The sequence below is a fragment of the Carassius carassius genome, chromosome 30 (genome assembly GCF_963082965.1).
Source record: "Carassius carassius chromosome 30, fCarCar2.1, whole genome shotgun sequence".
Lineage (NCBI taxonomy): Eukaryota > Metazoa > Chordata > Actinopteri > Cypriniformes > Cyprinidae > Carassius > Carassius carassius.
Window position 1 is genome coordinate 20,609,304 of NC_081784.1, and position 15,397 is coordinate 20,624,700.

Sequence of the window (15,397 nt, forward strand, 5' to 3'; positions counted from 1 at the left end):
GCAGGTGTCGCTCATCTCCAATCACTCCACCGGCCTCGCTCTGTTCCCACATCCCTCGGCCCCGCCCCACTCGTCACATACCCCCATCGCCCCTCGCAGGCCGGGGGGTACTCCCGAGACTGCGCTCTACTCCCCCCCCCTCCCTCCGGGGGGACCGCTCACGGTGACCTGCGGGAACCTGGGGGTAGGACAGACGAAGCGAGAGAAAAGGAGATGGAAGGAGGAGCGACAGAGACGAGAGAGGGGAGAGAAAAAAAAAATCTGGTTCCCAGACGCACTGCTGCTCGGCCCTCCACCAGCTAGGTGATCTCCTCCGCGGTGCCTTGCGGTGGCACTGGACGGCCCTCGGCGGACGGCACGACACTCCTCCGCCACCCGGTGGACGGCGACGGCTCCTCCGGTTTTGGGCAGCCGGCAGGAGTCCCCCGTTCCCTGCTCCTCCCCGTTCCGGCGGATGGCAGCAAGCTCCGGCCCCCTGGCAAATGGCGCCGACTCCTCCGCTCCCTCACGGGCGGCAAGCGCCCCTCCACATCACGGGCGGCCGTCTGCGAGCTCGCCCGTCCCCGGCAACACACTCCCTCGCCTGCTCGATGGCACCGCGGATTCACCACAGCGGCGAGGGATCTTCAGCAGCGCGTCCCTCCTTCTCCCGGGTTTCGGCACCACTGTAACGATAAAATCTCCATAATCATCGGGAAGAAGGAGGCGGGAACCGGCGGACAATCAAATGATACTTTAATGATCAAAATAACGACAGCCCCTCACGGACGACTGACGCGCACAAATAAAAATCAAAACACAAAATAAAGTCCAGGCCTGGTCCTCTCTAGCCCTTCACTGTTGTCGCTCCAGTTTTATATTCCTCCATCTCCTCTGTGGGACTCGAGACCGGCGAGTGTCGCAGGTGTCGCTCATCTCCAATCACTCCACCGGCCTCGCTCTGTTCCCACGTCCCTCGGCCCCACCCCACTCGTCACAATAACATTAGCACAGAATCAGTTCAGAATCAATCACCAAAAGAATCAGTTCAGTTCAGGCGCTCTGTGTGTCGGTTTGCTTCATGCTGAATCACACATGCGCAGTATCATCAGCTCCTCGGTTCTAGAATCGGACGCGTCTGACAGAAACGGTTCTTGACTCGTGAACGAGTCATTATCTGGCTGCAATGTTTTATAAATGACTTCAAGTTAATTAACTACATTTTACACTAGGGGGTCTTATCCAGGGAGTCAGGTGATGACTTAAAACTGTTTAGTTTGTGTATTAACCAGAGTTTTTGGCCTTTTCTGCACTTGTGCTTGTGTTGGGGGCTGAGTGAAGGTTTTAGAGCGTGTAATCTTGGCCCAAGGTGCTTGGTCACTGTACTCTCTCTCTCTCTCTGTGTGTGTGTGTGTGTGTGTGTGTGTGTGTGTGTGTGTTATAAATGGAACCATGGAGAGAGGATGGTCTCCCAGAATAACACCCATCACTAGGAGCAATTTAGCCCTCTGGAGGCAGATGGCGCACACACAGACTTTACAGTAGCTTTGTGGAGAAAAAAAAGAGACAGGAAGGGCTTATGAAGGCTTGCTGAGTAGATTTGGAGGCAAGGGCCTACTCTTCCTTGCTTGTTTATCCTGCATGTTCATTCTTTCTTCTGTCTGTTCTCTTATAAAAACATTTAGTCACAAACATTTACTTTGAGGTTTGGCAGTTTCAGAATGACTTAAAAGTGATTTATATACACACACACACATATATATATATATATATATATATATATATATATATATATATATATATATATATATATATATATATAGAGAGAGAGAGAGAGAGAGAGAGAGAGAGAGAGAGAGAGAGAGAGATCTTATGGTCAACGCAAAACTGCATTAATTTGATAAAAAAAATACAGTAAAAACACTTATATTGAGAAATATATCAACTTTTTTTTTTTTTTAAATGTAATTTATTCCTTTAATGGGAAAGTAGAATTTTCAGCATCATTCCTCCAGTCTTCAGTGTCACATGATCCTTCAGAAATCATTCTAATATGCTACATTGAAGCTAAAGAAACATTTATTATTATTGTGTTAAAAAGTTGTGCTGCTTATTAATTTTTTTAATGGTACTGTATTTTCTCAGTTCTCTCTGCAGTGACTTTCACAAATTCATAGTAAGGTATTCGTAGGTTGATTCCTCTGAAAACTGTAAACATTGCTTGTTTGTTTTGTGCATCCCAACCAGTCCAACATACCAACTATGGCTCAACCAGTAATGTGAGTTTAGGTTGGGACTGTCTCTCAGTTTGATTTGAGTCTAGTGGAAGTTAGTATGTTGTTACATACCAATAATGTTCCCTCTAAATTGCATGCATGCACTTCTTATGATTCTCCTGTGCTGACCAAAAAATAAATAAACATTTCAAATATCAAAATTATGTGGGAAAGAAGCTAGAGATTTCTTGAATTGCTGCCCATTCAATTTAGCTCTGATTCAACTCTACACGTCCATTGAAATGAGTGACAGCACCTGTTTGGGCATGTCTAGAAACTCAAAGTTGAGTCCAACCTGGCAACCTCAAGTGACAAAATTACTGTCAGTGTGAACTGGGCATTAGACCATGCTGTCAACATCTTCACTAGAAGCACACACAGGGACGGCTATGTTTATACATTTCTGTTCTGGTTTCAGAAGCACTTGTTTACAGGTTTGAGCAAATATCAGTGCCTGGTTCATGATCGAGAATAAATGACTTTGTGTTATCTCTAAATAACTCCCATAGTGTGTCTGAGAGACAAACTGCTTGCCTCCACAAACAAGTTTATCTTTTTCTTCTTTTTTTTCTTTTTTTAAATGTGCACAAATTTACCAACTGATAAATTGAATTTACACACTGATATGTATTAGAGGTGAGTTCTATAACCACAGGACTGTGTTCCCATGTGTCGACATGCGTACGACTCTGTGGCTCATCTCTATCCAATTTTCTCCAGTGAGTATGTGGTTTTGTCAAAGGTTTGAGTGGTTTTTGTTGACTCACACATGGCTGTGTGTATATCACATCTCAGAGGGAGTTTTCACAAACATGCACCCTGTCAGGCTTGAAAATACGCCTTCTCTTGCTGACTGAATGCAAGGAGCCGGAATGACTCACAGTTAATCACATTTATACTGTTGTCACAACTTGGCTGCGCAACACACACATAAATACTTTACACTATTGGTAAAGCATGTGAAGCACTAATCATGTGTGTGTGTTTTAAATTACTATTAGTATTAGATACTATATACATTTACCTAGTATTTATATGTATATAGAATGTATGAATATGAAGTAACACCTAAGAAGTAACATCATTTGGTAATGGGGTTACGAAATATGCATAAATAATGAATACAAAATAAATATGATTTATTTCGTATGATTTATTTTGATCTCCTGAGACAGACAATCAGCATTTTCCCCAGGCCCTATTTTGTTCCCCATTTGTGGAAAGTGTCATTAAATGTTTGAAAATGTTCACATCTTCAATTCCCAAGTAACATAAACAGAAAAGTGTGTGTATAAATATGAGTGTGAATTATATGAAGTTATGGCTGAGTCTGAATTGATGTGCTAATGTAAAGCGGTCACTCAGGCATTTTACTTCCACACTAATCATGCCTAAAAACACACTATTATTTCATTTTTTAACATTATTCATCAAAGATGTGTATTTGTTTGACTGTGCGTGTCAGCTTCGGTTTTTGTAGAGGGCAGTTCCGGACACTCTATCCTGTATTGATCCTTGTCAGGCCCTGGGCTATAGATTCTCTGTTTGTTACAGATAGAATCGATAGGTAATTAGTCTGGGACATAAATGATGGAATCAAACATTGTGCATGTGATCCATGTTGCTTTGATTCAAAAGCCCAGTTAATATTAGTGTGTGTGTGTGTGTGTGTGTGTGTGTGTGTGTGTGTGTGTGTGTGTGTGAGAGAGAGAAAGAGAAATAAGTTTAAGGGTATGATAGAAATTTTAGATTAAAGTGTTAAAATATTATATTAACTGACAGTAGTGATGTCTTCTTTTTGACAATTGGTCATAATTTCATAATTGGTCTTGCATACAGTAAACTTAACTTTTTAAAAAAACTTTTTTTTAAGTCCCACCAAATATGAACACTAACCTTGAGTCTTATTGACTCAAAACTTTTGAACAGTCCTGTATAGTCGCATATATAAAAATATTCACTGAGTGTCGTGGCAGTGGCTATCTGGCTGTAATGCATTTAATTCATGTAGAACCAAAAACAATAAGCTACATTTACGTAAAACATTTTGATGGCCTTTGAGGACTGGGATTTCCATCAAGAAATACTCATTTAGTTAATTTTTCTAATTTGCTGCTGTGGTCTCTGTTTTCATACAGGCTGGAAGTCCGACCTCTGTGAATGCACCCTGCAGTTTCCCCAGGACTTCAGTGACGCCCTCGAACCAAGATATATGCAGGTAGATTTGCCCCACCTCAAGCCTGAATCCTCTGTGTATGGTCCTGCAGTATGGTCATGTGCTGAAAGAGATCCAGAGAGAGCCAGAACTGTCGAAACATCAATGGGCCAACACTGCCATCCATCTTGATTCTGGCATTTTGTTTTCAAACCTTCCTCACGGTTCCTCCCACCTGTCTTTTTGTAATCTTTCTCCATTTGTTCTCTAATGCATGTTGCATGTCTCCTTACGTCTGTTTTCTCTCTTCCCATCTCTTGTGTCTGTACCTGTATTTCTGTTCCATCCCTCTCCTCTCATATACAGTTCTAATGACCTCGCTCAGGACCAGAAGCCTTTACAGGCCACTGTAGTGCTGTTGAACTCTAATAGTAAAAGCTCAGCATCTCAGGGTGTCACCATGACCACGCTCTTCCTGGACTCGCCCACCAAACACAAGAATAGGACCTTGTTTGGCAAAGAATGGCTCTCCCTACTCAAACCATCAGTCAACTTGAAACCAGATGGAGGCAGTCTCAAGTTCTCAAAGTCACTGAATGACGTGGGACAAAAGATGGACAGCCTATGCAACGGTCTTCACTTTATAGACCACACATGTTCAGATGGGGAGCTGGGAGCAGAGAAGGAAGAACTCCTGCAAGGTGACCACATCAAAGCCCTCAATAGTCAAGCTTACTCTCCTCCTCCTCCATTTGCTTTCCAGCCTCCATCCTTCCTCAACAACTATAAATACATCTCTAACCCAGGGCCTGAGCACTGCCTTGCTCCCCCTGCTCCTCCCCATTCAGACCTTCAAAGAAGCTCCAACTTCCTGCACCTCATCTTCCCGTTCACCCATTCGTCCACCACAGGAAGTCTGCAGGCATCTCAAATGGGAAGCTACGCTTCAAGGCTCCACATCCCCAAGTCATCCAGCACCATGCTAGACGTCAGTGAATCTTGCTGTATGGAGGAGATGGGAGACGACGAGGCGTTCGAGGAGGTCTCGTCCCACTGGAAGCTGAAGATGGAGGACTTGCGGGCTCCTCTTTGCTCCCTTGAGGAAGACGGTGACCTGGATCGGTGCTGCTCTCCGCTGTCAGAGAAAAACGTGCCACTGTCACCCTTCTCCCTGTCGGGGGACTGCTGCAGGTTGGTGGGACTAACTCACTCCTGCTCAGCCCCTCTTACCCATGGGCTCCACCTCTAGAGTGATTCATCCTCATAGTCCCACCACACACACATCTGGATATTCATTTCCTACCAGTCCCCATTTATCCTTCCCGTTAGAGGCCTGCTAGTGTTGTGATGGTTTCTAATTTTCTTCTAATAGTGGTCAATAATGAGGTTTGAATATGAGTGGAGTTATGAATGTTTAAGATCCACTGTCTGAAAGAGAAAGTGTCCAACCTTCTGTGTGGGATGTGATGCATATTCAGAGGTGGGTAGAGTATCCAAAAACTGTACTCAAGTAAAAGTAAAAGTACTTCTAGAAATATTTACTCAAGTAAAAGTAAAAGTACTAGTCTTGAATAATTACTTGAGTAAGAGTAAAAGAGTATCGGATAAAAAATCTAATTAAGTAGTTAGTTACGAGTTACTTTCGGTCATATATACTGAGCCTATTTTTATTTAGATATATAGATAAAATGTATTTAATGTATGTGTGCGTGTATAAATGTATATATTTCATCAGCCTTTACTCCAATTTATGTAATTTATTATAAAACCCTGTCTGTTTACTTAAGTAACAGATATAGGTGTCATGCCATAACATATTTTTAATACGACTGACTTTATATTAAATGTGAATTTAACATTGAAAGTTAATGTGATATAAATATTGCTACTAATCTTTCATTGTTCAGAAAGAGAGCAAATAACATTTACATTATTAAAGATCATTTTCACTGACAGTCTAGATTTCAATCACTCTCAGAAACTCCCATTAAAATCATTGAAACTGTTAACACTGTGAAATCAATATCTTATTTACAGATTCGTACACACATCTGCACTTTGTTGTTTCTGACAAGAGAATTCGCCAGAAAGAGGTATTCAGTCAGTGAGCGAGTGAAGGAAGCACCGGCATTTCAGCGATGACTCATCTGAACGCCTCTGATTGGCCAATGCTTTAATAAGCTCAAAAGAATAATGTGTGATTGGTTATAATGCGCAGTGCTGTAAAAACACATCTATCTCTGGCTCAGCGCCAGCAAGCAATCACAGATCTGAATTTAGCAGCAGATGATACGACTTGCTGAACGTACTCGCACCGGTGTGATTGTATTAAAATTAATAAAATCTTAATCGGCTATTTTTTGTCTTTTGGAAGCTGCATTCAACTTGACTCCGCCCTGTTATAAGCCACACACGTACAAAAAACTAATGTCACAGTGGTATCGTGTACTGTAATCAGTGTTGGGAAAGTTAACTTTCTACATGAACTAAATCAAAGTTCAATTCACAAATTTTAAAATTAACTAGTTCAGTTCATAGTTCAAATTACAAAATTTTGAACTAAGTTCACAGTTCCAAAAATGAACTAGTTCATAGTTCTTTTTTTCCATATGTTGCTGCGAGCTATTATTTTTTAAAATTATTGCAACAGCCCATATAGAATCACAGACAGCAATTATTTTATCAGTTTTAACAATGAAGCTATGCGTCAGATTTCATCTTCATATCCAATTTGGAATCCTTATCCAACCAGGGTTTACATTAGCATTGAGGGGACAGCATTTCCCCATTGTTGCTTTAATGCTTTGTCTCCCATTCTCACCGACCTTGTCATAAACATCATAAAATTCTTTTAAATGATCATACGCCTTTTTGCTACATGCTGCTGTCGCCTCCATGATTTTTTTTTTTTTGATGACGCGTCACGCATGCGGCGGACGGCGGTGCGACACTGGTGGCTGGTGTTGCCAGATTGGGAGTTTTCCCGCTATATATTAAGACCCGTTTACGGTGTGTTTTAGCCGGATTTTCGCCTGGAAGGCTCTATAGAAATCTGGCACCCCGTTGAACGAAGTTAACCTGAGAGAGCGTGCCGTTCACAGACACCAGAATGAACGAGTTGACAGTAATGTTAAGTAGTAATGCATCTGGGTACTTTTTGCCTACTGTAGTATGAATACTGTGGCTTCAGACTTACTACTCTTTTTTTTTTTTTTTATGCTGTTTTTTGTCAGCCGTATAGTAGGAAAGCATTCATATTCGGATGCAGCTTATGTTTGTTTTGAAAGTGGCTACATCCAACAAGCTTTCTGAGAAGATCTGCTTATCTCTAAGCTAAAGTCAGTGCTTAACACTTTACCTGAGCTACACTAGACTTCTGTTTTTTTATTTGTTTCTGTCTTAAGGGTGAGAGGAGGTTTCTTCCCACATGTATTACCACTCTCACGCAGTGCTGTGAAAATACATGTGCTCTTAAAATAGCTGACATTTAGAGATCAGCCAACAAGACTTATTGGTTTAAACCAGAGCTGAAAAACCGAGGCTTGGAGATCTGCCACAAAGCATGCTCAGGTGTCTTGAGGTGTGACCCAAGGCAAGGACACATTTCTTTGTGGGAGGACCATCACATACTGGTCCATTTAAATATTTTAACTGCATCTGAATATTTTAGTTTATGAGGGATCTATTCATGGAATACTAGGAATTATTCATATGTTTCTGTCTGCTCATTATTATGTGCTCAGTCACATCAGCAGTTATATTTTAAAGAGAACATTCTCAAGCAAGCGACAGTGAAAACATTTTATACTTCAGCTCTTTAGAACCAATAGAATGATATGCAGAACCTAACCTAACCTAATATCAAGACCTTTTAATTTCCAGTAGGTCTGGATGATCATCAGAGATTGTCTATGCAATCTATGCTAATAGTTGTTTTATTTATATAAGTTAATTCAGAAATCTATTATGTTATATTATCTATTATAGAAATCTATCTAATTCATCATTTGTACCCAAAATTTTCAATGAAGCCATGAGGCACCATTTTTCCATGTATTAAAATATATGTGAAAAAACATGTAGAAAATTTATTGGTGCATATACATTAAAATAATTAAATATAATTTTTCCTTATGTTAATTTAGTGAAACAGGAAATCTTATTTGAGTATCATGGAATTACATAGTATCATATCTGCCAGTGTATTTATTTTAATACAGTGCTATGAAGAATGAATGCCTGTCTAATGAAATCATCTGACTTCTAGAACAGCAGTTGTGAAAAGGCTAGATAGAAACACTTAAATTTGGCAATTGGATTGAGTCTTTCTATTTTAAAGTAATCTAATGTAGCATTATGTGATTGTCTTGATATATTCTGATTAAAATAGAAAGGAAGTGAGAGAAGGAAATTGTCATGTGGCCTTTGTCAAGAAAAATATGAGTGATCATAAACAAAAGGAGTCTATTAAAACGATGTCCCATAAAGCTCTCATGGATGTTATTACACACTCTGCTCAGACGGGCTGTAAAGCCGTGTGTAAGATGATGGAGATGTGACAGGCATCGTTTTTCTCTTTCACTGTGTTGTTTCTTGCTATGATCTTGAAGAGCCCTGATTGGATCATATGTTTCTGAAAATAGTCATTATCCTGTACATTCAGTCTGAAAAGCCTCCTCTGGACGCTGACACGGAAGCAATCTTCCCTCTCATTTGTGCCCCAGCAGATAGTTAACATTTAAAGGGCCCATATCGTGGAGAATATGGTTGGTACATACATTACAGTGGCTAAACCATGTGCTGTGACCATAATGCCATTTGTCATATGATGTTGTTCTGCCAGTAAGTATAAGCATCAAGGATTACATTTATGGTTGTCTAACTATAGTTTTTTTCCTCATACCATTGCTCTGGAAAGTACTGCTGTTTGAAATGCTTGGAATCTTTAATGAAGTCACAGTCTAATCTCTTGTCTCTGGAGACTTTGAATTTTACACATTTGGCAGATGGTTTTATTTCAAGCGAATTGCAGCATTCAAAGTGTGCATTTTATCATATTGTGTTTCCTGGGAATCAACCCATGACAGTGACATTGCAATGAGTTTTGCAAGAAATGTGCAGTTCCCCTTTGTATTCGTTTCAAATCCACCAGCAGCCATGTTAATGAATAATGCAACAATTCTTTTGAAAACAGAAAAATGTGCATTACATACTCAATAATTTGCATTCTGTAAATGATTATTTATTTTCCTCTGTTTTGTTTGTGTCTAATTGAATTTTTTTTTGCTGCTGTCATAAAAAGTGTTAATTCAGGTTTACAATTTATTGTTATAAAAATTTTTCCATTTATCTATCTATTTTTTCTTCAAACCACTTGACCTATATAGGGGATGCAGGAACCTGTTTGGTTTTGTTTTCAATTTATCCATCCATATTTTCTCCAAACCGATTGTCCTACTGTATTTATTGTTTTTGAGTTATTATATTAATATATATAATAGTTAGTGTTAATAATATTATATATAATAATTAGTGTTCCTATGGCTCAAGTGGTAGAGCATTGCGTTAATAGCGCAAGGTTGTGGGTTCGATTCCCAGGGAACACATGTTAGGTAAAAACTGTTAGCCTGAATGCACTAAGTTGCTTTGGATAAAAGCATCCGCTAAGTACATAAATTAATATTATATTTGGTTTTGGCCATTAAAAATCAGTTGATCTCCATTTTGAAATAATGTCTCTCCCAGATTAGCAGTCATGTGTGGTGTTCTCTGAAGAACACCAGTGAGATCTGAACTCATCTGTGATTCACTTTGAACCGCCGCTTGACTCAGCGGAACAATGGTGCTGACATATTCATTATATGAATGTTGACATTTGTCACACAGCTGTTTGTACGTGTTGCTTTCCCAGATGACCTCTAAGCTCATAAAACACTGGCTGAGTCAGAAATTAAATTCATATGCATAAATGCCCACGAGTGGTAGAGAGAGAGAAGGGAAGAAAAAACACAACTCCGATCTCAAAAACATCTCATTTGTTTCTTAGAAATGAGATTACATGGAGAATAAATTGAGTTTTCATCTTATGTCCTGCTCTGTCTCTGTCTCTTATCACCCCCTGGACACTTTCCTCGAACCCAGCCATCCTTCCACTAACAAATAGCTTTTCGGTTTTCCCCTGCTTGTGTGATTTAAAGTTCTGTTGATGTTTCTGTACTGAAATACTTTCCAAGAAACTGCATGTTTCTGTCCCAACTATTGGCTTATTTTAGCATGTTTATAGCATCCATTTTATTTTCTGTGTTTTTTTTTGTTTTTGTTTTTAATTTATAGCTTATTCAAAACTTTAAAATCCTCACAGCAAATATTAAGAATCAGTTGTGGTTACAGCTGCATTATGAGATGAACAGTATTATAGGACTGCAGTAATATAAGTGTGTGGTTGTTCGTGTTGCTTTGCAGTGGTTTTAGGAGGATGACTGAGTGTTTCTCCCTCTCTCTCTCTCTCTCTAAATAAACGGTAGGATTTGCCACTGTGAGGGGGATGATGAGAGTCCGCTGATAACACCCTGTCATTGCACTGGGAGTTTGCGGTTTGTCCATCAGTCCTGTCTGCAGCAGTGGATCAAGAGCTCAGACACACGCTGCTGCGAGCTCTGCAAGTACGACTTCATCATGGAGACCAAGCTCAAGCCACTCCGCAAGGTAACGTTACAAACCTGTACACACATTCAGATGGAAAAATATTCAGATTCAACTGCACATCTTTAAAAACCACACTATAAAAAGCCTTCTATAAAGTGTTAAAACCCGCCCTTATAAAACAGACATTAATGTATGTGAATTTATATTGGATTAAATTACGTACATATAGAGAACAATAGTTTTTTTTCACTCCACTTACAGTAATTATAAACCTGTAAATAGTGTATTGTAGTGTATATAAACCTTTCAAGACATGTTTAAAATGGACGAGATACAAGTCAGTAAGCTTTCAATAAAAAGAAGGCATGCAAATAATAAAAATAGGGACGTATATATTAAATAGTGTGTGTGTGTGTGTGTGTGTGTATATATATATATATATTATTTTATTTTTTATATATATATATATATTTTTTATCTGCCAACATTGTATATTTGTGTATGGTTATTTTTCCTATTTTTACATCTAACTCTTTATAATTTATTTATTATAAGACCTTAAGTTATGTTTCATCTTAAAATACTTGTTTGGTTTTGACACTAAAGGTCAGTTCGGAGCAGATTTAGCTCAAGGCTGGAAATCTTTATTAAGAATACGATTCAGTTCCTATTGCAAAAATGAACAGCTGTTGCTGTTTGGTAACATTTAGGAACTGCTTGAACTGTATTAGGATACTTGATGGAAGAATTGTTTATTCTGGTGATTATTAAAAAGTTACTAATAGAATATTGGTATCTTTTATCATATTGCTGTATAGTGACTGTATAGGGCCGTGTGTAATGAAGTATGAAGCCACAAGAGGCTGTGAGTGACATTCATTCAGTGTAGATGAGGAGCAACCCGTCCTTTTGAGGTGATTCAAAACAAGTTAGTCCATGAAACCTGCAGGAGGTTTTGATAATTAATTGTTACAATGAATCATTTTTGAGCGACATAAGATGAAATTCCAGCCACTTCAGTGTGTAGTCTTTGTCCACTGCTTCCTCTTTTATTTAAATTTCTGATGCTGTGTGTCTCAAATGGGGTTTAAAGTAGGGCATATCTAGGACAGCCTTTATGTCGCCAAAGAGACTGAGCAGACTTCTGCAAGATACTTCAAATGAACTAAGACTGACTGTTAACAAGTACACTCTGCTGGTTGGATTCATTCACAGTTTGTGTTTTATCACTGGCTGTAAATTGATGTTTGAGTCATTGTTCTGTTGAATAGGTTACGAATTTGATTGTGTTGCCAGGTGTTACTCATGTTAACAAATGAGCACAGCATGTCAATGTCAGCATCCTTCCAGAAGAAAGAGTGCATATCAAATCTGAAGTGGAAACAAGAAATTCGGATTAGTACTTGACGTATTATAATTTTTTTTTTCAGTGGTTGATTGTTAAACAACTACATTTGTCCTCCCTTAATCCTCAATACACCATGTACATGTAAAACCTTCCTCATGTCCCATTTAGATTTCCCTGGGTTTTTGCATCAGGTGAAGTGTTTCCTTTTTTCTCAGAACCTATTATTGAGCCCGCCATCTAATAAATTATTCAAAACCAAAATAGCTGGGGCTTCTTGTCTTCAGAAATAAGGAATGTTAAACATTTCAGCTGTTCTCTGTTTTGAAAGCTTTGGCTTGAAGGCATGTCCATTGTCAACATGCTGTATGTCCCTTTAAAAATGTCTCTCTCTTATGTTTTATATCTTTATTTGTTTTGAGAGAGAGAGATTTTATCTCTGTGTGTAGACAGAGGAAAAAATTGAATATAATCTATTCACCCAACTGACAGGTTTAATACGTTTTCATTGACTTCCATTGAATTTTTTATTACTTGGCCAAAAGTATGTGTACATCTGAACACCACACCCTTATGTGCTTGAGCATTTCATTTCCAAACCATTGGTGTTCCAAGAGTTTGTCCTCCCTTTGCTGTTATAATAGATCACAGTCTTTCTGGGAAGATATTCTGATGGATTTTGGAACATGTGTGCAATTGTTTATTCACATTTAGATGCAACAGTATCAGGGAGGCTCACAGTCGGTAGTGTTCAGGTCGGAGTTTGTGTAGGCCAAAGGGCCAATCAAGTTCTTCTACATCAGACTCCGTAAAACAGTAAACTTTTCTTTAAAATATCGTCACAGAAAAAAACTAAATAGTTTGTCTAAGACTGAATACAGTAATGAGGGATAGTTCAAGAAAAATGAAATATTTCGTAATTTATTCACGCTCTCTTTGTTCTAAACCTGTATGACTTACTTTGAGGTTTTTTTTTCTTTTTCTGTAGAATTTGTTTTTTCCCATACAATGAAAGTCAATGGTCACCAAAACTGTTTAGTTACCAACATTCTTCAACCTATCTTAATAGTAGAAAGTAAGTTGGTTTTGAAACAACATAAAGGTGAATAAATGAGGACAGAATATTCATTTTTGGTTGAACTATGCATTTAAACAGGCTTTTAATCAGGCAGTATGGTTTTTTATTTAGATTAAATGTGTACATAGTGTAAATAAACTCAAATTATTGGATTATTCTTTATCAATATAATGTTATTCTAGTAAAAAAAAAAGGTAGTTTGATGAGGATTCTGGGTCATAGCTTGATGGAGAGACCTGCACTGAATGGCTAAAAGAGATCCAGAGATCACTCTCACTAAGACACATGAATTATTTACTAAGCAGGAAGGCCAGGTTCCTGTTTTTGTTTGTACTGCACTCTAAAGTACGTTGACTATTCTATTGATTGTAGTCATCAAAGTCTTTCTTTTACAGAAAGATCAAATGTGTAGGGAGTAATTTCTGTATGTCTTTTTTTCAACTATCTGTGTGTGCAGTGGGAGAAGCTTCAGATGACCGCCAGCGAGAGGAGGAAGATCCTGTGCTCGGTCACTTTTCACGTCATCGCCATCACATGTGTCGTCTGGTCGCTCTACGTCCTCATTGACCGCACAGCAGAGGAGATCAAACAAGGTTAGCCCTGCCCTCTCCTCTCCTCTCCTCTCCTCTCCTCTCCTCTCCTCTCCTCTCCTCTCCTCTCCTCTCCTCTCCTCTCCTCTCCTTCCCTTCCCCAGCCAGTTCAGCACTACCTCCAGCTCTTCCTCATCCAGCGCTGTCTGCCTGCTTCCCTCCAGCCCCATCCCCCTTCGTACCATCCAGCAATCCTCACGTTCCCCCTGGATTTTTCTGTTGCTTATGGAACGATCACGCTAGTCTGACTGACAGCTGTTTGTTGTACTCAACAATGCATATCTTGATGTATTCATTACCTCCACACAGATGGATTCTTTCTGGAACTTATCTTTGGAGATATAGGTAAATGAAAATGGGTGTCTCATTTTAAGATGTGAGTTGGTACGTTCATAGTCTCATCTTCAGACGACGTGCTCAGTCTGACCACAGTTCTTTCACAGATACATATTGCACACACAACTGGAAAGCTATAATGTAATTGGCAGACATTACACAAAGTCTGATGTGAACTTCCCCACTGTATAGAATGCAAAGAGCAATACATTCAGAAATACAGATGAACATGCAATTTTTATTTTTTTATTTTACAGTCTCAGATTTAACCACTCCTAAAGGCCCAGACACACCAAACTGACTTCAATGAACTAGCGGTGATGAAACCTGACTGTGGTGTCTTCTCAGTGGCGGCTCTAGACAAACTTTATTAGGGGGGCCAAGGAGGGGCCAGTGTTTAATCAGAGGGGCACATTAAAAATGGCAACATATTTTATTTAAATGTAATGCAAATAAATACAAAAAGTAATTCTTGAAAAAATAAACAGTAATTTTACACAATCTAAACATGTTAATAAAAACAAATTACTATTAGTACTCTTATAAAATTCAATCAGGCAATCATACATTTCACAATTTAATATTTATATATGAATGTCAAGAATTCAGAAGTGTATATATTTATAATGCTTACACTACACTACACAGAAATAATATACAATTCAATTATGCTTTTTTTAAATGTATTGTGCAGGCTAAAAATATAATAAGCTTTTAATAATCTTTCAGTGCGCAAAACCATGATAATATGAAGTGCTTCAAAACTGAGCTCACAAAGTGATTTTAAAAGTTTACGGCTTTTAAAACGTGTGTGATCTAACAGGCACGAGCGAGTCTTTTAAAAACAGCAACAAACATAAAATACAAATACACAAAATAAAGTCATTTTATGCAAATCCACAGCCTTTTTCTCTACAGATCAAGCAATATAATGTGAGTATATAATATTGGAGAGAGTTGTACCATGCATCCTGCTGTAAATGGGCGAGGTGC

The 15,397-nt window shown here is 38.8% G+C and overlaps 1 protein-coding gene across 7 annotated transcripts in view; it reads left to right on the top strand.

The window, feature by feature from the left end:
• Window positions 1-15,397, top strand: part of LOC132110875 (E3 ubiquitin-protein ligase MARCHF8-like) — a 102,946-nt gene that overhangs the window by 82,671 nt on the left and 4,878 nt on the right. For 6 of the 7 annotated variants that reach the window (XM_059517915.1, XM_059517909.1, XM_059517912.1 and 3 more), the window contains 4 exons: window positions 4,394-4,473; window positions 4,777-5,601; window positions 10,935-11,115; window positions 13,936-14,071. In XM_059517915.1, the coding sequence (XP_059373898.1) occupies window positions 4,394-4,473; window positions 4,777-5,601; window positions 10,935-11,115; window positions 13,936-14,071 (1,222 nt within the window). The remainder of the gene's footprint in view (window positions 1-4,393; window positions 4,474-4,776; window positions 5,602-10,934; window positions 11,116-13,935; window positions 14,072-15,397) is intronic. The other variant, XM_059517914.1, reaches the window with a different exon arrangement.